Source organism: Cannabis sativa, chromosome 3 (assembly GCF_029168945.1).
Source record: "Cannabis sativa cultivar Pink pepper isolate KNU-18-1 chromosome 3, ASM2916894v1, whole genome shotgun sequence".
Classification (NCBI taxonomy): Eukaryota; Viridiplantae; Streptophyta; class Magnoliopsida; order Rosales; family Cannabaceae; genus Cannabis; species Cannabis sativa.
Window position 1 is genome coordinate 37,448,390 of NC_083603.1, and position 25,616 is coordinate 37,474,005.

General features: G+C 33.0%; 3 protein-coding genes, 1 non-coding gene and 1 pseudogene across 4 annotated transcripts; 1 reads left to right on the forward strand and 4 right to left on the reverse strand.

Annotated features, from left to right (window-relative positions):
- Positions 1-664: 664 nt before the first annotated feature.
- LOC133035719 (photosystem II CP47 reaction center protein-like) lies at positions 665-2,901 on the reverse strand (annotated as a pseudogene).
- A 2,268-nt stretch (positions 2,902-5,169) lies between these two features.
- LOC133035721 (cytochrome f-like) lies at positions 5,170-13,146 on the reverse strand. The gene has a single exon (XM_061111868.1). The coding sequence runs from the start codon at positions 13,144-13,146 to the stop codon at positions 12,184-12,186; it is 963 nt and encodes a 320-aa protein (XP_060967851.1). The 3' UTR covers positions 5,170-12,183.
- Positions 8,818-8,891, forward strand: TRNAW-CCA (transfer RNA tryptophan (anticodon CCA)). Its single transcript has one exon. It is a non-coding gene; the product is annotated as a tRNA-Trp (tRNA).
- LOC133035722 (chloroplast envelope membrane protein) lies at positions 12,498-14,060 on the reverse strand. The gene has a single exon (XM_061111869.1). The coding sequence runs from the start codon at positions 14,058-14,060 to the stop codon at positions 13,365-13,367; it is 696 nt and encodes a 231-aa protein (XP_060967852.1). The 3' UTR covers positions 12,498-13,364.
- A 6,105-nt stretch (positions 14,061-20,165) lies between these two features.
- On the reverse strand, positions 20,166-21,684 carry LOC133035720 (uncharacterized). Its single transcript, XM_061111867.1, has 2 exons — positions 21,006-21,684; positions 20,166-20,898 (listed from the first exon to the last, which is right to left on the reverse strand). The coding sequence occupies exons 1-2, from the start codon at positions 21,631-21,633 to the stop codon at positions 20,870-20,872; spliced, it is 657 nt and encodes a 218-aa protein (XP_060967850.1). The 5' UTR covers positions 21,634-21,684; the 3' UTR covers positions 20,166-20,869.
- Positions 21,685-25,616: the final 3,932 nt, after the last annotated feature.

Here is a 25,616-nt window from a genome sequence, read left to right on the forward strand (position 1 = left end):
TACTGTTCATAGGATCAATTCTAACAAGTCACAGACTCATATTCCGGAAATACAGAAACAAAGAAATTGCACGATCGAACTACCAAAATAGAATGGGATAAAAATCAGAGAACTAAAAGCTTCACTTTGTAGTGAAAAGTGAGTTAATAGTTTTTGTGAATCTAATTCATTGAAATTCCGTCTAGTAAAATAGAAGAATTATAAATCTCCAAAATAATAGATAGGAATACCGCAAATAAAGCCATTGCGATACCCATCAAAGGAGTAGTTCCCCACCCAGGAGCTACTTTACCATATTCTGAATTCAATGGTTTCAATAAACTCCCTGCACCTGTTCGTCTTGAACCGGATCTAGAACTACCCTCAACAGTTTGTGTAGCCATAAAGCCTATTTTCTATTCATTGAGATCTGTTGACTTTGTGTACCATTCCGTTGTAAATAAATGATCTTAGCATAGATCTATTGTGGTCTTTTAATAATAATGGAAACAGCAACCCTAGTTGCCATATTTATATCTGGTATACTTGTAAGTTTTACTGGGCACGCCTTATATACTGCTTTTGGGCAACCCTCTCAACAACTAAGAGATCCATTCGAGGAACACGTGGACTAGTTGAAGTAATGAGCCTCCCAATATCGGGAGGCTCATTACTTTCAATCGAGATAATGAAAAATCATTTCATTTTTTAGTTGGAACTTTAGGCGGTTCTCGAAAAAAGATGGCGAAAAAATAATTCCTAGAGTTGAGACTAAAAGGAATGTATAAACCAATGCTTCCATAGATTCGATCGTGGTTTACAATTATAGCTTCCATACCTAGTTATTTGAGTTGAGATCGTCTTCCGAATAAGAAGAAAACAAGAGTAAAAGAAAAGACCTGGTATTCTATAATCAAAATCAAATCCCAAAACTAAAGACAAAAAATACCAAAACAATATTCTATCAGACTGCTTGTCTTTTTATAGTTGGATCTCCAAGTTTTTGGAATGCTCCAAATTCTACTTGAGCATCCAAATCTGGGTCAATACCAGCAAAAACATCCCTGGACAAAGTTCTAGCACCATGCCAAATGTGCCCGAAGAAGAAGAGCAGAGCAAATGAAGCATGTCCAAAAGTAAACCAACCCCTCGGACTGCTACGAAAAACACCATCGGATTTCAAAGTAGCACGATCTAATTAAAAAATTTCACCTAATTGCGCACGTATAGCGTATTTTTTCACAGTAGTAGGATCACTATAACTGATTCCATTGAGTTCACCGCCATAGAACTCAACAGTTACACCTACTTGTTCAACACTATATTTTGATTCTGCCCTTCGAAAAGGAACATCGGCTCATACAATTCCGTCTCCATCTACCAAAACAACCGGAAATGTTTCAAAAAACGTAGGCATACGACGTACAAAAAGTTCACGACCTTATTTATCTTTAAAGATAGGGTGTCCTAACCAACCAATAGCTATCCCATCCCCATTGTCCATTGAGCCCGCTCTGAATAATCCCCCTTTTGCGGGATTATTGCCGATGTAATCATAAAAAGCTAATTTTTTTGGGAATTTTAGACCAAGCTTCAGCTAAACTTTGATTTTCGGCTAGCCCAGCACTAACTCGTCGATATATTTCTTATTGAAAGTATCCTTGATCCCATTGATAACGAGTGGGCCCAAATAATTCAATTGGGGTAGTTGCCGAACCATACCACATAGGTCCAGCAACTACAAAAGCTGCAAAAAAGACCGCAGCGATACTACTGGAAAGGACGGTTTCAATATTTCCCATACGTAATCCTTTGTATAGACGTTGGGGCGGACGGACACTAAGATGGAATAGACCCGCCAATATGCCTAGGGTTCCCGCTGCAATATGATGAGAAGCTATTCCTCCCGGAACAAAAGGATCAAAACCTTCCACGCCCCATGCTGGATTTACAGCTTGTACCCTTCCCGTTAGTCCATAAGGATCAGATACCCATATTCCAGGACCATACAATCCTGTTACATGAAATGCGCCAAAACCAAAGCAAGCCACCCCTGAGAGAAATAAATGAATTCCAAAGATCTTGGGCAAATCCAAGGAGGGTTTTCCTGTACGTTCATCAGAAAATATTTCTAGATCCCAATACACCCAATGCCAGATAGCTGCTAAAAAGCACAAGCCAGAAAACACAATATGTGTACCAGCTGCACCTTCGTAACTCCAAATACCCGGGTTCGTTATAGTTCCCTTTGTGATACTCCAACCACCCCACGAATTGGTTATTCCTAAACGAGTCATGAAAGGTATAACGAACATACCTTGTTTCCACATTGGATCAAGAACAGGGTCAGAGGGATCAAAAACTGCTAATTCGTATAGAGCCATCGAACCGGCCCAACCAGCAACCAGAGCTGTATGCATTATATGGACAGAAATCAAACGGCCGGGATCATTCAATACGACCGTATGAACACGATACCAAGGCAAACCCATAAAAATGCCCCTTATATTAATGAAAAATAGACACTATGTAACTTTATTGCACTTTAAAAAAACTATACTAGGGACCTTTCTTTTTTAGTGGATTATCTCGGGGAAAGGATTCATATTTGTTCTATTCTTTTAGTAAGAATGTTTTTTAGTTTAGTAAGAATGGAACAATTTTGCTCGTAGGAACAAGAAGCAGATTTATTCTACACCCGATAAGTACCAAGACGCAATGGTCGGACGTTGATCGCATTTTATCTGAGTAACTGCCTCTTTATTTGTTCATCATTCAAAGGACCCATTTGTAAGAATTTGCCTTTTTTATAATATGAACTAAACTTATTCAATCTATGCTATGTATAAAAAATGCTAAAAGATACAATATTATTAAGACAATAAACCTATTTACGCTTTCACATCAAAGTGAGATATAGTACTTAATTTTTTTTTTCATTTAATGCCTATTGGTGTTCCAAAAGTACCTTTTCGAAGTCCTGGAGACGAAGATGCATCGTGAGTTGACGTATAGTGCGACTTGTCAGATATATTGGGTCATATGGTATTTCCACGTTTTCTTCCCCGATCGAGATATCCTCCCTTTCGCCCAAGAAAGATTGATTGAATTATCAAAAATTTGGAGCGTGAAATGCAATGAAGTGCAGTTAAATATATTTTTTAGGGGGGTATACAAATTAATATTAGCAATTCAAATAATTTATGGTTGGCTTGGTTCGACCAATAAAATGAAGTATCCAGGCTCCGTTTAGAAACAAAACAATTGGTAATATATCTAGGATTTCTACTTAGATGATCATTTTTTATATCATATTTTCTATTATATTTGATTTCTAATTTCTAATATGAATAGACGTGATTTCAAATAGAATATTTGGTAGGAGATATGAAATAAATTGAAAAAAAAAAGACGTCGTAGCAAAAAGACATAGTATTTGTCCATTTGTCCTATATAGGCAAATCCAAATCGGGCAGATCTTTACTCGGAGTAGAGCATAAATGTAAAAGAATTCAAGAAGACCATTCAGGAACAAGAAAATTACATCGTGATTTGGATTCCGATGAAACAATACATCAATGAGAAGGTAGTTCAATAAGTTTGTTTATAAGTTTAGTGAGTTTTTTTGTTTATTTTTCTATTTATAGAAAAGAAATAGAAAAATAAACAGAAACAGACCAAAACTCATCTTTTTTACAAAATGAAAGAAAAAGAGCTCTTTCATTACAAATTCGACAGGGCCTGCTATGAAAAAAAAAACTATAATCTACACATTGATTCTTTTTTTTTTCGCAATTTGGGTTGAACCGTATGCATCAAAAGATGCATGTACGGTTCCAAAGGGATACAATTTTATCCCAATCAACCGACTTTATCGAGAAAGATTACTTTTTTCAGGCCAAGAGGTTGATAGCGAGATCTCAAATCAACTTATTGGTCTTATGGTATATCTCAGTATAGAGGATGATACCAAGGATCTGTATTTGTTTATAAACTCTCCCGGCGGGTGGGTAATTCCTGGATTGGCTATTTATGATACTATGCAATTTGTTCAACCAGACGTACAAACAATATGCATGGGATTAGCCGCTTCAATGGGATCTTTTATTCTGGTCGGAGGAGAAATTACCAAACCTCTAGCATTCCCTCACGCTTGGCGCTAATGAGTTTTTATTTTTTATTTGATTTGAGAGAAAAAAAGACTATGCCTTCGCGATATAAGAAATATGATTAAGTAATAATAGCATGGCATTTCGAATTCGATATGAGAATTTTTTTGTTTTCAAAATTGTTACATTATGTATCGAAAGAGTAGTATGAGATATAAGGGTATTTCTTATTTTAGCTGATATATCAGGAGACCCATTTCAGCGTCACAAACGTTTTTCACACCGAAAAACTTTTAACAATATATATTTATATTATGAATGAATACGAAAATAGAATTTCGTTTTTTACTTAGATATATATTTTAGATATATTTATATATATATATATATATATATATATATTTTTTTCAAATAAAAAAACTTTGGGATTGCTAACTAATAACTAACAGACGAAATATATATATAAAGCAACGGAACCATCATAGTATTTTTTTAACTACTCAAAAAGGAAGGGTGGTTATTGGATCATTGACCTATGTGAATAGGATAGACCCTATAATTATTTAATTTATTTTCGATTTCTTCGATGTAAGGTAAAAAAAAAGGGACAAGTGAATTCCATTATAGAGCCGTATGCAATATACAAAAGATGCCTGTACGGTTGTTCAATTCTATCTTTTTTATTATTATCTTATTAGTCTTGTTCACCTTTCATTTCATTATGCGAGATAAAAGAATTTTAAATTATGTTATATCATCAGGGTAATGATCCATCAACCTGCTAGTTCTTTTTATGAGGCACCGACAGGGGAATTTATCCTGGAAGCGGAAGAACTACTGAAGCTGCGCGAAACCATCACAAGGGTTTATGGACAAAGAACGGGCAAATCTTTATGGGTTGTTTCCGAAGACATGGAAAGAGATGTTTTTATGTCAGCAACAGAAGCCCAAGCTCATGGACTTGTTGATCTTGTAGCGGTTGAATAAAGAAGAACAGGGATTTCCGCAAATATGCAATTTGATATTTTCATTTTCTCTTTTTATCAGGTTTAATATAATAACAATAAAATAAATATTGTATTTGATGAATCTATTAATAAAAAAATGATTCATAATCATCCGGTTAGGATCGATCTAAACCAACCCATTATGTATATGATTCAACATGCCAACTATTCAAGAACTTATTAGAAAGACAAGACAGCCAATAAAAAATGTCACGAAATCTCCCGCTCTTCGGGGGTGTCCTCAGCGACGAGGAACATGTACTAGGGTGTATGTGCGACTCGTTCAGATCATGGATTAGGCCAAAAAGAAAGAAAACAATTAATTCAGTATCAGTGATCAATAAGAGTGAATAGGATAGAATGGAAAAACACCATTCACTATCGAATCGAAAAATTAAAATATCTAAAAATCTAAAAAAGATCTATCATATCCTTTTATTGTGGTATCAAATTAATTTATGGTTGCTATTGGTACAAATCCAATCACTTCTATTTTTCATTTAAGATGAGAAAGAATTCCCCATTGGTAGCAAATGGTATTCATTAAGCAGGGAAATCCTATTTGAAAAGCAAAAATATTCTGCCTTTACTCTTGACTCTTGCAAGAACGGACTAACAGGGTCAGCTACTCAGCTAATCTTCATAATATAATTAAATACCGTTACTGTATGGGTGGGTCTCATTGTGAAAGACCTATTACTGGATAATTATGGGTAGAGCCAAAGAGTGTGAACTTTACAAGTTATCAATAACATTGATTAAATGAGGGAAGAGGCTCCGTTGTATAGAGAGGACCTTACCGTTTAAGAAGTAACCATAGAAACGATGGAACCCACTATACCTATTTATTATATTTACTAGTTTTTTAGTTACTATGTTTTATAGTATCAATACAATTTCTTATTTCTAGGTGAGAGGTCTAGAAAAAAAAAAAGGAAAAAATCGTGGTTGGGAAGGTTATAGTAGCAAAAGCCATTGGAATTTTTATTTTATACATTGGAAGAATCCGTTTTCTTATTAATAGACTAGAAAAGGGAAGGACAATAACTGAAAGAAAAGAAATCAATTAGTTATTCATCAAAGTTTCATTTAGTCAATGACTAGAATTAAACGAGGATATATAGCTCGAAGACGTAGAACAAAAATTCGTTTATTTGCATCAAGCTTTCGAGGGGCTCATTCAAGACTTACTCATACTATTAATCAACAGAAAATAAGAGCTTTGGTTTCGGCTCATCAGGATAGAGGTAAGCAAAAGAGATATTTTCGTCGTTTGTGGATCACTCGGCTAAATGCAGTAATACGAGACTATAAGGTATACTACAGTTATAGTAGATTTATACACAATCTGTACAAGAAGCAGTTGCTTCTTAATCGTAAAATACTTGCACAAATAGCTCTATTAAATAGGAATTGTCTTTATATGATTTCTAATGAGATCTTAAAAGAAGGAAATTGAACGGAATCCATTGGAATGTTTTAAACGGAGTTCCCTAGCGAATGAACTCTGGGAAGGTAGAGTAGAAATTAGTATGATAAAAAAAAATAGGATAGAATTTGATAAAGTCGTCACAATGAACAAATACGTTCAATAAAAAAAGATTTATTCTTCTTCCCCAATTCTTTTTTTTTCTTACGACACTACAATCAAATCTTAATTTTGATATTGTTTGAACAAAACGTCAATTCGCATTTGAGTTCGGATTGGTTTTTTTTTTTGATTCAATTGAAATTGAAGAGAAAGCCTATTTATTTTTAGTTCTAAGACCGGTAGGTCTAGGAGTCGACTCGCTTCTTTCAAATTGTTTCTCATTATTAAGAAAAGGTAACGAAGATAAAATACGATCTTGTTTTATAGCAATAGTAATTAATCGTTGTTGTTTTAAGGTCAATCTATTCACCCGTCTAGATAATATCTTTCCCTGTTCACTAATAAATCGACTAATTAAACTCATGTTTCTATAATCAATTCGATCCCCTGATTGTATCGAGGGCAAACGCCTACGAAAAGATCGCTTGGATTTAAAAAAGATTCACTTGGATTTATCCATGATTTTTTTATTCCTTGTCCCGAAAATATTAATTCTATTTTGATCGGATCAAAAATAATTTCAAATTAAGAAATAGATTTTTTTTGTTTATATTTAAATAAATATTGGATCCGTTGGATATGATATAATTGTTGTTATATATAATATGTAATTATTGTTATTATAGAATATGTCTTTTTCGTCTTCCTTGGAATGTCAGGCGGACACGCGAGCGATCGATTCGATCTATTTCTTTATCTCCCCGTGAATCGTATGTTTGTAACAAGAAGGACAGAATTTTCGCAATTCCAATCGACTAGGCGTATTATGTCGGTTTTTTTGAGTAATATATCGGGAAATGCCTATTGATTCCTTATTCACGCGGTTTCGAACACAACTGGTACATTCCAAAATAATCGTTTCTCGGGCATCTTTACCCCTAGCCATGAACCTCCTTTGGGTTTTTGATTGATTCAACTCTTCTATTTTTCTATTTTCCAATCCGAAGCGAAGAAGAAGAAAGGAAGGAAAAAATAGAAGTTGCTAACTTGAAATTCAATTATTAAAGATTTCGTTGCAATCAATATAGTAATAATAAGTAATACAAACATTTCTACTTAAATATTTAATTTAGTATTTAGAATTTATAATCGCTGTACAATATTGAAGTTTCTTGTATGATATTGTTGCCATAGCTAGTCCATTTTCTTTCTCATTCTATTATTAATAAATTTTTAGCCTGGAAACCCAAGTTCTTAGTTTCACGCTGGTCAATCCGCTTTTATTCTTTTTCGAATTTATTTTGAATTCTAAAAATTAAGATAAGAAGAGAAGGGGAGGGATTAGTCACAAATTTTTGATTGTATCTCTAATTTAATTTTCGTCACCCCTTCCCAATTACTATCATTAAAAAAAGGGGAATATCAACGCATCCGGAAATAAACGATTGATCTCTATCAATAATCCTGCTAAAGACCCAAACCATATAGTACTTACTACCGGTGCCACGAAAAGATATGTTTTTAGATCTCGCATTTAAAATCCTCCTTTTTATTCGTTATTGGAATTTTAATACAATTTGTAATACATAATGCTAATACATATAGAAACAGATGCGTATATGTAGTTAATGACTGACACTTGTATTTCTACGTAGAATCCCTAAGACAAATTGGAATATACAACTTGAAATGTACAATGATTTAATAGATATTCATTAGTTTTTTCTTAAAACAACAAATACGTCCCTTTCTGTTTTGAGAATTCCCCCAAAATATTCATTTTTTTACGATGGGTTTCATATTACATTTATTTAGTACGTATATAAGTCTATTATTATTATATGATATGAGCCTAAAAAAGAAAAAATGACAAGATAATTGAATTTTGTATTTCAATAAAAGAAATAAAAATGTGGAAAAAAAGACAAGGATTCTCTACAATGACACTGTAGACCAATTGAAAGGGATGTAGCGCAGCTCGGTAGCGCGTTTGTTTTGGGTACAAAATGTCACAGGTTCAAATCCTGTCATCCCTACCTATTACTTATCTTATGAGCAGTAACGAGGAATCAATTGAGATTGATTAAAATTGGATATACCTAAGCAATAGAGAATAAAATTCTCTAGGATAGTATATATATCTAAGTTGGGTTACAAAGTTATTCTTGTAATAATAATTAAGATAATTAAGGCGCTCTTAGTTCAGTTTGGTAGAACATGGGTCTCCAAAACCCGATGTCGTAGGTTCAAGTCCTACAGAGCGTGCTTCGATTCTTCTTATTTGTAAGGTCGAAAATAACACAAAAATAATTGAACAACAATTTGAATTCGACCTCCTGTAGATTAAAACAAGTAGGAGGTCAATCAAAAAAAGAGATGTTAATTAATCAAAGATCCAATTGATCACCACGCCTGTATTGTAAATATGCAGTTACAAATAATCCAGCCAAAGTAATAGGAATTAGACCTAAGACAATTCCAAATAAAAAAACTTCAATCATTTCAATTTCTTTGAAAGGGGAAAAGGAGAGGTAATATCTATCCTTAAATTTTAATCGGTATTACTCATGAATCTCAATGACCAAAAATTGAAAATTGACACGTTAAGTAACTATAGAATAAATGAACTACCACAGAAGGTTTTTATGAATTGTTTGTTCAATTAATTTCAAATAAGTCCTATCTTGTTCAGACCGATAAATAGAGCTGAGGTTATAGTCAAAGCTGCTAGTAGAAAACTGAAATAACTAGTTATAGTAGGCATAAAGAGACTAAATAAAATATGTTCTTTTTATACATATGTTTCTAAAGCACTTCCCTAAATTTCCATTTATAAAAGATACGAAGATAAACAAAAATACCAATTGAAAGTTTTTGATTCATCAATTATTATAATTATAGAGGGCGGTCCTAACAAAAATAGAGTAACATAGGTAAGAAATCAATTCATCATTTGTGACATCTATCCATTTCGAAATTTCGAATCAACCGATTCATTGAGCAACTCTTGAGTTGAGTACACTAAATAAACAATACAATATCTAATATATATATTAGTATATATAGAATATTTTAAATAAGTTTTAAATAATTAGAAAAAAAAAGTAAAAATAGTTGTTTTAGAACTTCATTCAAAAAGGAAACTTTCTTTGAATCACTCTGAAATAAAATTACCAAATCTTTTTTATTTTGATTATTTTTTGATTGTATCGACGAATCCTTTTTTTTACTTAATTTTCAGTTTAGAACGACAAGTGATCTTAGCTTATAATGAAAATGTCCTTTACTTTTTTACTTTAAATTGAACTTATTTTTATATTTTGTCTTTCTTAATTACATACAAAGCTCCATCTTTGTAATTAGCTCAAGAAACACCCTTTTCTTTGGGTCTAATACAACAACACTCTGTGCATCACGAATATTGATTATTATTTATTTTATTTATTTGTTGTTTTCTTTCCTTGAATACTAATACTATCTAGTATTTTTACCTCATCCTCAGTTTCGAGTCCGAAGCTAATAATAGAGAAATTGAGAAAACCTTTAGATTATTATATTACAACCACTACTACGATTCTTTGCGGGAATTGTAATGATACAGGAATTTGAGAAAGACTCTATTGAATAGTTGAATAGTACAAATTCTACATGTACACGCAACAAGAAAAAAGAAATTCTCTAACACTTCGTTTCGATCCTGATTGGGAAATTTCGTTGCTGTGTCAGAAGAAGAATAGCTATACTGATTCGGTATACTCTAAAGAAACCCTTGGTACACTATTGACAATCTCACAAAGATCTGATTTCAGTGAATTTCTGTTTACTGATTTCATCTTTTACGGAGTCGACCCCCCTTTGACTGTACAAGAATATGCGGAGCTTAAGATGTTTGGAAGCATAGGAGAACGTTCTTTTGCTGATATTATTACCAGTATTCATACTGGGTCATTCATAGCATTACTATACCTTCCCTATTCATTACGGGTTGGTTATTCGTCAGCACGGGTTTAGCTTACGATGTATTTGGAAGTCCCCGTCCAAACGAGTATTTTACAGAGAGCCGACAAGGAGTTCCATTAATAACAGGCCGCTTTGATTCTTTGGAACAACTCGATGAATTTAGTAGATCTTTTTAGGAGGCACAAATGACTATAGATAGAACCTATCCAATTTTTACTGTGCGATGGTTAGCTGTTCACGGACTAGTTGTACCTACCGTTTCTTTTTTGGGGTCAATATCAGCAATGCAGTTCATCCAACGATAAACCTAATCCGAATCATAGAGCTACGACACAATCAAACCCGAACGAACAAAATGTTGAATTGAATCGTACCAGTCTCTACTGGGGGTTATTACTCATTTTTGTACTTGCTGTTTTATTTTCCAATTATTTCTTCAATTAAAAAAAAAAAGAAGAATAGGAAATAATAGTAGGAATTCTCTTATCCCATTCGGAAGGATATCATCTCATAATTATCTATGGCTGTTTATGTCTCTAGCACGACAACCTGATGAAATGTGGAGGAAAGTAGGACAAATGGCTGATACTACTGGAAGGATTCCTCTTTGGATAATAGGTACTGTAGCTGGTATTCTTGTGATCGGTTTACTCGGTATTTTCTTTTATGGTTCATATTCTGGATTAGGTTCATCCCTTTAGTAATTGGGTAAACTGAGTTGTAGACAGGACATGAAAGCGTAAGAACTCAACGAAATCTCCCTCGAAGAAGACAAAGAAAGAGGGGGTAGGTCCCGTTGAGCTCTTAATAATCATAATATTTTATTCGTCTAAATCTAAATGATAACAAAAAAAGGATTTTTTTCGGATGTTTCAAAAAACTCCAGTTTCGTTTTTTATGATATTTTTAGAAAATTAACTTAAATTACTTGATTCAGAACATCTGTTCCTCGATAGTATCCGTACATACTTTATTTATGGAATAAATCTAAAAGAAGGGTTATGATAAACCTAGAAAAAAATAGAAACTACGAGACGAATAGGAATCTTTAACGAACGGGATCAAGAATGATTATTATTTTGACACAAGAAAGGGTTGTGGAAAATTCCTTTTCTTGTGTCAAAGATTAGGAATACAACTAATCCTTTTCGAATTAGAATGCTTTCTTCCTCTCATTCATTTTTTTGATACTTTGGTTTCTATTTTCTGCTTATTTATCTTATGGTTAGTGTTGAGTTAAATTGAGTTAAATAGCATTCTATATCTATTAGAATAGAAAACTATTGATTCATTAGATGGAATTTTAAATGGCATGGCATTGAAATCGGACAATAGTGACATAATCATACCGCTTCGGTTTTGATTGAAAAAATAAAGAAATAAATAAGTAAAGTCAAATAGTCTTCTTCACAGTATACATACTATAACTAGTAATGCGTTACAAGTAATTCTCAAAAAATGTAATGTATGATATAAGATAGAAAACTAAAATAAAAAAGTCTAAAGACTTTTCAGAATTTTTTTGATAGAATTCCATAACAAATTTCCAACAAAAATAGGGGTTCTTTTTAGACCTTGGTATTGAAAATCTGTGGATCTAGAAATTCATTTCGAACAATTGAACCTTTTCAAACTGTTTCTTTTTAAGAACCAAAAAGATTTGTACCAAAATAACCGATGCCAAGAAGAGCAAAAGGCCTTGTACACGTACTGGATCTTGAAGTACTATTTCCGCAACCCCTTGACCAAATCCACCCACATTAGGATTACTCGTTAATGGTTGATCCAGTTTGATGGATTCCCCCTCTGAAACAAGAAGTTCGGAGCCTGGAGGAATAATATCAACCACTTGACGTCCATCAGATGCCTCCACTATGGTTATTTCGTATCCCCCTTTTTCTTTTCGTATGATTTTGCTTACTATACCCGCCGCTGTAGCGTTATAAACATTATTGTTACTCTTGCTCCCGTCGGGATAAATCTGACTCCTTCCTCTGTTCCTGCCTACATATATGGGATATTTTAAGAAATGAACGTCTTTCTTAGTAGTGGGGTCCGGGGAAAGAATAGGAAAGGTGATTTCACTATATTTTTGACCAGGAACGGGACCTATCACAAGAATATTTTTTTTAGTGGGGCGATAGCTCTGAAAAGATAGATTTCCCATCTTTTCTTTAATCTCGGGAGAAATACGGTCGGGAGGGGCTAATTCAAACCCCTCAGGTAAAATAAGAACAACACCCACATTCAAGCCTCCTTTTTTACCATTAGCAAGAACTTGTTTCAGTTGCAGATCATAAGGAATTCGAAAAACTGCTTCAAATACAGTATCAGGCAGTACCGCTTGTGGAACCTCGATATTTATGGGCTTGTTAGCTAAATGACAATTGGCACATACAATACGGCCTGTCGCTTCTCGTGGATTTTCATAACCCTGTTGGGCAAAAATGGGATATGCATTTGAAATGGGTGCCCTGGTTATTATATATATTAATAGTGATACGGAAATGAATCGAATAATCTCTTCCTTTATCCAAGAAAAGGTATTTCCAGTTTGCATAGTCTAATCATTTATCCCGAAAATTTCTACAATAAAATTAGATAAGTCACTAGTAGAGTTTCCTATCTATGATTCTGCTATTTAGATTTACTGAAATAATGTTACTGGAATATTGAAGGAATCTCCCGGGTGGGTAGAAAGAATAAGTACAATTTTGACTGTTTTGCTAATGTACAAAGTAACAAACATTATATATAATTTGATCGGTCGATCCTTTTTCAATCATTCATTGAATGATAAATCACTACAAGTGACGGAGATACGCGATTTAAATAATGAAAGATCCAATATTTAAAAATTGTATCTAAAATAATTGGAAAAGTAGAAACAAGACCGGATATAATTTGTTCATTATGAGCAAATCCAAAATCTTTGTAGATAGAGCCAATCATTAGTTCCCAACCATGGGGCGAATGGAATCCTATACATAAATCAGTTAATAAAAGAATAGAAAAAACTTTTATTGTGTCACTTAAATTATATAGGAATTCTTGAAGACAAGAGTTAAGAAAAATAAGTTCTTCATTACCTAGAATAGAATAAACACTTAGAATAAGTAAAGAAATTAGATTTGTTGAGAAATGTAAAATCGTATGGATACGATCTTCATTGTCCATCTTGATCAATTGGATCATTTCTTTGTAGACTCCGACGTGAAACTTTTGTAACTGCCTTTCCGGGTATTCCTTTATCATTTCGTCGAAGAAGGAGAGTTCTTTTAATTCTATGAATTTTTTGAGAATATTCTTTTCTTGAATATCATTCAAAAAAATTTCGGAGGGCCTAGTATTCCACCACTTATTAACCCAAGATTCTAGACATTTATTAAATGTAAATGAGAGAGAGATCCACCAAGGCAAAAATACTATAGATGCAAGATATAGAAGGGAAATAAATGCTTTTTTTTTTGCCATTTGCTCTTGCTCGTCTGTGAATTTTTAAATGAACTCACTTCATTCGTCGACTCTATACGATACTAATATTCCTATCAAGTATCAGTTCTATTCCATTACAAGTCATCGAGCCCGTAACTCTAGTCCCAGTTTTTTATTTCTGATTCAGTCCATGAGTTGGTCCTTAAATTTAGAAAGAATACATAAACATACTATAGAAAAACAGAACTAGAATAAGAAAGAGTTGACTTCAAATTAAATTGAATGAAGAAATAAAATAGACTCTTATATGGAATATTGTTTCCAAATATATAATCAAATTGAAGCCTTTCGATAAAGGCACGAAAGAGCCATTTTTGCAAATAATATCTATTAAATAATAAATAGATTTGAATTTCGAGACGAAAGAATTCCCGGTTTTATTTTCTCAAAATATAAAAAAATGTCGAAAAAAAAACATCGCCGGTGGCCACTGTATAGGAATAATTGAGAGAAATTTCTGAAGAATACTGTGATGATAAAAAATGAGTGTCAAAACAAGACAGAAAAGTTATTATTATAAAGAGTACAAAAAAGATAAAAAACGTTGATTAACAAAAAAGGATAGATGGACAAAAACTATTTCGTTTTAGGATTATTCCATGTACGTTTACTTTTTTTTGTTCTAAGCATAGTTCGTTTGGCGCTATCGTTTTTTCCCTTTTTCTACAAAAGTCTTCACTTTTTTCAAAATACTTCAATTGGTACACGCAAGAAAAAGGCCAACTCAGCGGCTTTCTGTTCAATTTCTCGTAGAGTCAAATTCTCATCGGTATGAGTCAAGGGAATGGACCCCTGTCCTTTGATTTCCATATAAAGAACCTGACGAGCATAAATACCCTCTTTAACTTCTATTCTGATTGATTGAATGTCTTTCATAAGGAATCGGAGGAAGATTCGACGATTTTTTCCAGGAAATCCCCAACGAAAAACACACACTATTCCTTCTTTTAGATCAAATCGATCATAACCACTACCCACATTCCACGAAATTGTGCACCACAAATAAGAACTAAAAAAAAGACCCGCGAGTCCATAGAAAGACATCACGAGTCCTTGTGGAAAAAAAATGATTTGCTGAGGGGGAAATAAGGGTATAAAATTCTTACCAAGATAACTAGAGGTTCCAACCAATAAAAATCCTAATGAACCTAAAAAAAGGATAACGGCCCAGCAGAAATTACTCAGTTTTCGAGACCCCGCTATAAGTTCTATCCATATCCGGTCTGATCGCCAACTCATACTAGATCTAGTTGCATTTTATTGTAATTGGAGTTATCCCCCAATAAATTTGACTTTCACTTTTTTTGTTTCCGAAATAACCCTCATCAACTAGTACTATATATGATGTAAAGCTTTAGGAGTAATTCATCAATTGCTTAGAGCTAAACAAAAATAATAACATCTTTTTCATATGATTTCTTATAGATATCCACGGACATGTAGATAAATTGACTTTACGTTTCTTTCAGATTCATCCCAATAACAAATACTGATCTATTTTCAAATAGCTATAATGCATTTAATCATATATTATGTTTATGCGTGAATACGAGCTTCTGCTCGGAGTAAGCTACATGTTATCCCATATTCTACTAAATATATATTTTTGCTATAATCTATCTGCCGAAGTCTTGAAAAAAAAATAGAGGAGATTTAACCTCATAATATCTAAAAAATCTTGCTTTTTTGAACATGAAGAGATAAAGAAACCATTGCAATTGCCAGAAATACTAAGCCCACTAAAGGAACAAAAATAGCGGGTAAGTTGCTGATAGTTGTCATAGAATGGGTACCTCGATTTAATATTTGTACCTGTTATTTATTGGTATATTTGTTATTATATTAAGATTTTAACCTGTTATAAAGATATCTTATCCTTCATATATAATTATACTATTATAATTATACTTAATGCTTAAGTGAGTATATAGAAAGAGAATATTAAATAATATATAAACTAGATAATATTAAGTATATAATAAATGTAAATAAAAGTGTAAATAAATGAGCTTATTCATCTTGTTATATGTTTATACATATAATACTTGTTATATGTTTATACATATAATATATGTATGATAATCCACTTTGATTTATTATTTCCGTCGTTGTTGATTTTAATAATTTTTATTATTAGTCTATTTATTAGGCTATTCAAAATTTCATTTTTTTTTTCTTTAGAATGATATTTTCATTTAATAAAATTAAAGAAAAAGTTTCTTCTAAATTAACGAATAATTCGTTATAATATGATCCAACACAAGGGATTTTTAGTAAAACTAGGGTTCTGGGGGGATATAGAAAGACGCAGGACTTTCTTGCCTAATTTCACGGAAAAGGGAGAAAGAATTCACTCTGTTTATTTTGTTTGATGGAGAGCTCTTGATTCCTAATCAGGAATCAAGATCAGGAATATCAATAAAAAAAGATATATATGTTATATAAATTAACAATTAACCCAAGATCTATTTGTATATAACATAGAACACAATAATAAGATATAATAATTAGGTATGTGTACCTGATTGATCCATAGCAATTATCTCTGATTGATCCACAACAGTTACTCCAATTCGATAGTGCAATACTATCAACTAAGTCTTCCTCCCTAGATCTCTAAATCAGAAGCAGTTTATTTTATCTGATTATCAAAAGGTATACAATTGTGATGAGACAATATGTATTTATAGAGTTAGGGAGGGGACTTAGCTACAAAACCCTAGTTGGGCTGGGCCTGCTCATCAAAGGCTTCAGTCAACTAGAAAAGCCCACACTTCTGCTTCACCTAGACTTTACTCACAGATGCTAAGCCCATTAACAATTGATCACCAACAACATGGGCTAACTCAGCAAAGAACTATCCAATCAACCCAAGTTTTAATAAAACCCATAAAATTTAATGTAAGCCCAAATAAAAGTCTAACATTCTCCCACTTGGGCTACATTGATTTTAATACATATATATTATATATCAAAATAATTTTGTTTGAAAACGACTCATGGGTTGAACAACAGGAAAATATTTGTGGCCACTTTAAAAACTGATAGTTCTCTGATAGCATCTCAACATACCGGTCCAATTTAACCTTTGATAATGAACTATGACAGTCATATTGTTTTTAACTCAACAAAAGACATTCATAATCACAAATACCAAAGTATTAAATCGACATGGTCAATAAGTCTAGTAGTGTGGTAAGGAATTATGTTCAACATGTGATCAATTTAAAATAACATAATATCCTTATCAGTCCTCAATTTCACTGATACCGTGATGCTTAATAAATAAGCCAGTGAAATTAAACATACACCACTTAAAATAAGTAAGTGTCACTAAACTTGCTTAAAGAATTAAGCCAACAACATATCATTGTCAATAAGCAAATAAATTTAAAAGACAATGATCACAACAATATGAACCACATGCTTTCAATTCAATCATTCTCGAGAATATAACAAAACATAATTGAAAACATATCCATTCAATAATAAAAAATATTGAAACATAAAATGTAGTTCATAACTTTATTCAGAAAATTATAAATAATAATTTCTAAAAACAAACAGAAAACAAAACTCCCACTAACCCAAAAGATCAAAAGATTCTAAAATGCCCATATTAACAACATGTTTATTAAACAACACGACACTTAACCCTTTGGTTAGAGGATCAGCTAACATCGACTCGGTCTTGCAATTTTCAATGACAATGTCTCCTTTCTTGACCAAGTCTCTGACAGTGAGATACTTTATTTCCATATGTTTAGAAGCACTACTAATCTTGTTATTCTTTGAAAAGAAAACAAGACATTATTATCACAATAGATTAGCATAGGTGTGGAAATAGAATCAACCACTCGTATCTCCGAAATAAAATTCTTCAGCCACAAAGCTTGCAAAGATGCCCCATAACATGCAACAAACTCAGCATACATAGTAGATGACGTGATCAAAGTACTCGTTTGACACTCTTCCAAGAAATAGCGGCACACTGCCAAGGTGAAAATATAGCCAGAAGTTGACTTTAAATCATCTACACAACCACCAAAATCTGAATCTGAATAACCAACAACTCAAAGATTGTCAACCTGCTTATACACAAGCATAAAACTCTTCGTTCTTTGCAAATATCTCAAAACTTTCTTGGCTGCAACCCAATGATCAAGGCCAGGATCAGATAAATATCTCCCAAGAACATTTACTACGAAAGCTATGTCAGGTCGAGTGCAAACCTGAGCATACATCAAACTCCCTACTACACTTGCATAAGGGATGTTCTTCATTGCTCCTCTTTCCAAGTCGTTCTTAGGACATTGCTGCTTAGTGAACTTGTCCCCTTTCAGAATAGGAACAGAACCAGCTTTACACAAATCCATGTTGAACCTTTTGAGCACACGATTAATGTAAGCTTCTTGAGATAAGCCAAGAACTTTTTGATTCCTGTCACGATGGATCTCAATCCCCAAAACATAGGATGCCTCTCCAAGATCTTTCATATCAAAATTGGAAGACAGAAAATTTTTGGTCTCATTTAGTAGTGACAAATCACTGCTGGCAAGTAAAATGTCATCTACATAAAGAACAAGAAAAATATAACGAATCCCACTGATCTTCATATAAATACACTGATCAAACTTGTTCTCTACGAAACCAAACGATGTCACAACCTGGTCAAACTTCAAGTACCACTGGCGAGATGCCTGTTTGAGACCATAAATGGATCGTTTTAACTTGCAAACTAAGTGTTCTTTTCCTTTCTCCTTGTAGCCTTCAGGTTGAGACATATAGACTTCCTCATTCAATTCTCCATTCAGAAAAGCAGTTTTAACATCCATTTGATGCAACTCTAAATCAAAATGCGCAACTAAGGCCATAATAATTCTGAATGAATCTTTAGTGGAAACAGGTGAGAAAGTTTCAGTGTAATCAATACCTTCTCTTTGAGTAAAGCCTTTAGCCACTAAACGCGCTTTAAACCTTTCAATCTGTCCCTTTTTATCCCTTTTAGCCTTTAAAATCCACTTACAACCTATTGGTTTAAAACCATCAGGTAATAAAACTAGCTCCCATACACCATTTTTCTTCATGGAGTCGATCTCATCATCCGTAGCTGTTAACCATTTTGAAGATTGTGGACTATTAAGTGCTTCACTAAAAGTGACAAGATCCACAAAATGATCCATATCATATTCTCCTTCTCCAAGATAAACAAAATTATCATGACACTTTGTTGACTTCTTTTGTCTCTGAGATCTTCTTAGAGGAGGTACTTCTGGAATAACTTCTCTTTGTTGATCATTGTTTTGAATAACATCTTCCACAACTGGAATTTCTTCAATAACAGGATTCTCATTAACAATAGGAGCTTCATCATTAATAGGCCCTTCATCAATAATAGGACCTTCATCATCTTCGATATCGGGAGCAATATATTCATCAACAATGGGAGCATTACCAACTGGAGTAGGATGGAGACTACTATTATCATCTCTTGAAAATGACATAGGAATACAAATTCCTTTAGAGGACTCCCCCATTTCAAGAGATGTTGAAGGAATTTTTTCAGCAACATCAAATTCCAGAAATTTAGCAGTCTGAGATTCAACAATTCGCGTACCACGAGTAGGACAGTAAAAGCGATAGCCTTTCGAGCGCATTGGATAACCAATGAAATAACAGCGATTTGTTCTCGGATCTAACTTTTTCAAATTAGGATCATAAATCTTTACTTCAGCTGGACAACCCCATACTCGAAGATGATTAAGACTAGGCTTCCGCCCAGTCCATAACTCAAAAGGGGTCTTGGGAGCAGTTGCGGGAACACGATTTAAAATATAAGTTGCGGTCATAAGTGCTTCACCCCATAAAAACTGCGGGAAGATTTGTTCTACTCATCATACTTCTAACCATATCCATGAGAGTGCGATTTCTCCTTTCGGCAACGCCATTTTGCTCGGAGTGAACCAGGCATAGTGTATTGAGCAACTATACCATTTTCTTGTAAGTACTCTGCAAAAAGCCCCATGTGTTGTCCAGATTCTGTATAACGACCATAATATTCTCCTCCACGATCAGAATGAACAACTTTGACGACTCTTCCTAATTGTTTCTCAACCTCATTTCGAAAAATTTTGAGTTTATCAAGGGCGTCAGATTTTTCTTTAATTAAATAGGTGAATCCATAACGAGAAAAATCATCAATAAAAGTGATAAAATACTTATTTCTGCACAACGTGGTGGAATAAGGACCATTGATGTCCGTGTGGATAATTTCCAATAAAGATTGACTGCGGTTTGCAGTCTTCTTTCTTGTTTTAGTCAATTTTCCACGAGTACAATCAACACAAGTATCCCAATCAGAAGCATCAAGAGGAGGAAGTATTTCAGATTTAATTAAACGATCAGCCCTTTCTCTGGAAATATGACCCAATATTTTGTGCCATAACAATAAGGATGTTTCCTTAATATGAGGTCTTTTACCCACAGAATTCACAACATTAAAAGAGGAATCTAAAGGAGCCAATGACAACTTATAAAGACCATCAGAATAATAGCAATTTCCAATAATTCGAGAGTCAAGCATAATGTCAACATTATCATTTGCAAAATGAAAAGAATATCATTGTTTAACCAAAAGCGGAAGCGAAACTAAATTCCTTTTAAAAGTAGGAACATAAAAAGTATTGTTCAGAATAATCTTATCACGAGACTGTAATTCAAGAATAAATGTTCCAACATAGATAACGTCAACTCCAACATCATTGCCCACTTTAAGCTTGGACTCCCTCTCACTTGGCTTCCTGAGATCCCTTAGCCCCTGTAAGGAAGCAGAAACATGAACAGTAGCACCACTGTCTAACCACCAAGAATCAATAGGAACATCAACTAGATTAGATTCAAAACAAACACATGCCAATGGATTACCTGATTGTGCTTGCTTCTTTTCTAACCAAGTCTTAAATTTGTGACAGTCTGTTCTCCGATGCCCCAATTTTTCACAAAAGTAACACTTCACATTAGAGTATTTGGACTTTCCGTTGTTATTCTTCTGTTTATTCTTATGCTCCTTACCATTACCATTCTGTTTAGTAGCACCATCATTTTTATTCTTGAATTTTCCTTTTTCTTTGTTGGGCTTGAGGTGAGAAACATAGTTAGCAGATTCATTCTTCTCCCTTTTAAGCTTGCTTTCTTCAGCTACACACTGAGAAATTAGATCGCTGATAGTCCATGTTTGATTGTAAGTGTTGTAGGCTGTCTTGATTAGGCTGAAAGAGGCAGGAAGAGCATGAAGAGCTCGATGAATAATGAAAGAGTCAGGAAGAGGAATATTATGATCTTTTAACTTGGACTGAACATTCACCAATTTCAGAATAAAATCTCGCACTCCTTTTAATTCATCATACTTAATGGTTGTCATTTCATCCATAACATGTCCAGCTTCAGCGTTTTCACCAGTGTCGTATAATTTTTCTACAGCATTGAAAAACTCTTTGGCATTTGTAGTGTCTGGCAAACCACTCAATAGATGTTCAGGAATGGATCTTTTCATAGTAAGAAGACTGAGACGACTTGACTTTTCCCATTGTGCATGATGAGTTCTCTCGGCGGTACTCTTTGAGTCAGTAAGATCAGCAGGTTTTTCTTCTCGTAGGCACAAGTCCATATCCATTATGCCTAAAGTAAATTCCACATCTCGTTTCCATGTCTTGTAGTTGGAAGCATTCAAAATATGGATGGAAGCATTATTGTTGTTCACAGAAAAGGAGACTGAAAAATTCAAAAAATAAAACTTGAATAAGCAATATGAGCAATGTATTAGAAAATATTGTAGAATCAACTGGTCATTATAAACTCCCCTTTGGGGTGAGAATGTAACACACACATGATCTACCTTCATGAAGTTAACAACAAAGAAAAAATACATATCATTTAAGAATTTTATTACCTTTGGGCAAATAAATTTCTTAAAAATATGTATTAATTCAAGCAAAAATTAATAATAAATTTATATATTTAAATTATTACCTTTGGGCAAATAATTAAAATATATACATTTAATATTAACTCACTTCATGGAATGTGAACTAATATATGTAAATACTACCTTTGGGCAAGTAATTACACATATAGTCAACCAAAAATATAATATTTTCTTCAACATGTGAAATTTGGTGATATAACAATCATTGAAAATTAATAATTTTCAACCAAATTTCCAAAAGAGATATATAATTGCTTTTATTATATTGATAATAAAAAAAATAAAGTGTCCACCATAACACATTATTTTTATATCAAATAATCAAGTTTTATAACTTTAGAACAACAATTAATGGAAAAATGTGAAATAAAGAATATTGGTGGAGATTACATAGTCAAGATAAATTAAACAAGAGAGTGACTATGTCATATGGGACGAGAAGAAACTCAAAAATTTTCTATGATTGACAAATTTCGAAAAATTATCAAAAAATATTTTTAATAATTTTTTAACTACATAATTATCATTAAAATAATAATAATTATTAAACGGAGTCAAAAAATTAATTAAAAATCATAGAAAAATCAGAAATTAAATTCTAATAACGCTGAAAAAAAAATCGTCGAAAACGGACATCCCAGCCGGCCCCACGCGCCCCCACGCGCCGCCTGCGCGAGTGGGCTTCGCGGCTGGGACCTTCTTCTTCCTCCAGCCGGTCCTGCTATACGGGTCACGTGACCCGGTTCGGCCCAGTCGGGTCTGGCGGCATTTTCCGGCCAAAAAACCGACGAAAAGTGGGGATTTTGAATGGGTTTTGGTCGGGATGTAATTTCTAATCAATCTAGGCTACTAATTTCGGGTATTAATTGCTAAAAAACAATAGATCTAAAGAAAAGCTATCCAAAAATAAAGAACATAAAAAAAATTGATTTGGAATATCAATCTTAATCAAAATACAAAATTAATCATTTAAGAACATTCATAAACAATTAATAATGAGATATCTATAATCAATTTTAGATTAAAAACGATAAAATCAAAATACACCATTATAATTTCACATTATAATCATATAAACCCTAAAACTTTAAAATTAAAATTCTCTTAATATAGACTATGAATTCAAACATATAATATATGAATTGAAAGAGAATTTAACGATCAATAAAATCCCTAAAGTTTTAAGATTTATAAACAAAAAATTACACATAAAATAATAACGAAATTAATATGAAATTATGGATAATTAATATATACAAATTAATTATACTAATTATAGGTTCTAAATCATATACAATAGGCAATCTGATACCACATGTTATATAAATTAACAATTAACCCAAGATCTATTTGTATATAACATAGAACACAATAATAAGATATAATAATTAGGTATGTGTACCTGATTGATCCATAGCAATTATCTCTGATTGATCCACAGCAGTTACTCCAATTCGATAGTGCAATACTATCAACTAAGTCTTCCTCCCTAGATCTCTAAATCAGAAGCAGTTTATTTTATCTGATTATCAAAAGGTATACAATTGTGATGAGACAATATGTATTTATAGAGTTAGGGAGGGGACTTAGCTACAAAACCCTAGTTGGGTAAATTTGGGCACACTCATCAAAGGCTTCAGTCAACTAGAAAAGCCCACACTTCTGCTTCACCTAGACTTTACTCACAGATGCTAAGCCCATTAACAATTGATCACCAACAACATGGGCTAACTCAGCAAAGAACTATCCAATCAACCCAAGTTTTAATAAAACCAATAAAATTTAATGTAAGCCCAAATAAAAGTCTAACAATATACGCATGATTCTTTCTCGAATTAAATCTTATGCTACAAAAGAGAAATCCATTCTTCGTGTTTTGACTTTGATTCCTATACTATGAAGCGAAATCACTATTTTTTACCATCAAACAAAAAAAATGTAGAGTTTATTAAATTAAGGCTTATAAATTTCTACTTGATTGAATTTTGATTCAAAGGAGAGAAAGCATGGAGCTGAAATAACTCACCCAGAACGCCTTTTAAAAGATTACGTGGTACAATTAGATTGAATAAGCCCTTATGGAATAAATATTGAGACACTTGTGAACCCTCCGGTACTGTCTTATTCAATGTTTGTTCAATTACTCTTTTAACCGCAAATGCAATGTAGGCATTGGGTTCCGCAATAATGATATCTCCCAACATACCAAAACTAGCTGTCACCCCACCCGTAGTAGGAGACGTAAGGATTGCTACATAAAATAACTTTTTATTTGATTGATAATGATATAAAGCAGAAGATATTTTAGCCATTTGCATTAAGCTCAAACTTCCTTCTTGCATGCGCGCTCCTCCGAAAGCACACACTAGAATGAGCGGTACATTTTGATTGGTAGCATACTCGATCAAACGTGTTATTTTCTCGCCCACTACAGATCCCATACTACCTCCCATAAACTGAAAATCCATAACCCCAATTGCTACGGGAATACCATTTAGTTGACCTGTACAATATTTTTTAATTTTAGCGACAAAAATTAGAGTATCAAAAGATTCTCGGTTCCGAATGGCTCTAGTCTTGATTATTTTTAGATAATAGTAGATATTCCCACAGGATTTGTATGATATTCTTATAGTTAAAAGTGGGAAATAGCTAAAACCCTACTAAGAACTTTTTAAAATCAAGCAAAAAAAACTAAAATCTTCTTTATTTTTTATTCTTCACATCCAGGATTACGCCCCGGATCATTAGATAGGAATCCAAAGATGAATAGAGAGACAAAGAATATTACTACCGTGTAAACAAATAGTTTTAGAGTAAGCATTAAACAATCTCCAAGATTCTTTTTTTTAGGAAAAAAGAGAATAGATTCTCTATTTGTATTTTATATCGCATACCCTACTTTTTTCTATTTTTATTTTGATACCAAGAAAGAAACTAAAGTACTTTTTCAGACTAGAAATAGAAAAGAATTTTCAAAAAAATTATTTAAAATACTTTTTAATACAAAGTGGAGTTTTTGTTCATTACCAAAAATTTTCTTTCATACCCACAATTAGACATTGTGGAAGACTTCAAGAGGTCTTGCAATGGAAAAAGACCAGAATAAGGAAGTGAAATGTGGTGTTCTTGATTTATTACAGCTATACCAGTCTGATCTTATCATATCTATTGATATAATTTTTTTGTTTTCAAATAAACGATGAATTTGTCTAGCACAGTATTCAAAATCTTAGCGAAAACTTACAGCGGCTTGCCAAACAAAAGCTAATAAAAAAAATAGAAGAGGGATTACTGGCATAAAATCCACGATTGGATTTAAAAAAGCGTAAGCCTCGGGCAATTTGGCGATGAAAAAACTACTTGAAGAAAGGGCAGAATTAAGACAGATACAGATCAAACTAAATATGTTAAGCATAACAAACATTTTATTCTTGAGGGTAATTGTATTTATTTTGATTGAGTTATTAATAAGGCGAGTTATTGATATAAGGCAAGCTGAATAAAAAGAAATTTTATAAAAATAAATGAAATTAGATATACCAAAAGAC

Coding starts and splice junctions, on each gene's coding strand:
- LOC133035722 (XM_061111869.1), bottom strand. CDS start 14,060: ATGGCAAAAAAAAAAGCATTTATTTCCCTTCTATATCTTGCATCTATA.
- LOC133035720 (XM_061111867.1), bottom strand. CDS start 21,633: ATGAAAAGATCCATTCCTGAACATCTATTGAGTGGTTTGCCAGACACT. Junction 20,899..21,005: donor AAAGAAGCAAGCACAATCAG/GTAATCCATTGG, acceptor GCTTCCTTACAG/GGGCTAAGGGATCTCAGGAA.
- LOC133035721 (XM_061111868.1), bottom strand. CDS start 13,146: ATGCAAACTGGAAATACCTTTTCTTGGATAAAGGAAGAGATTATTCGA.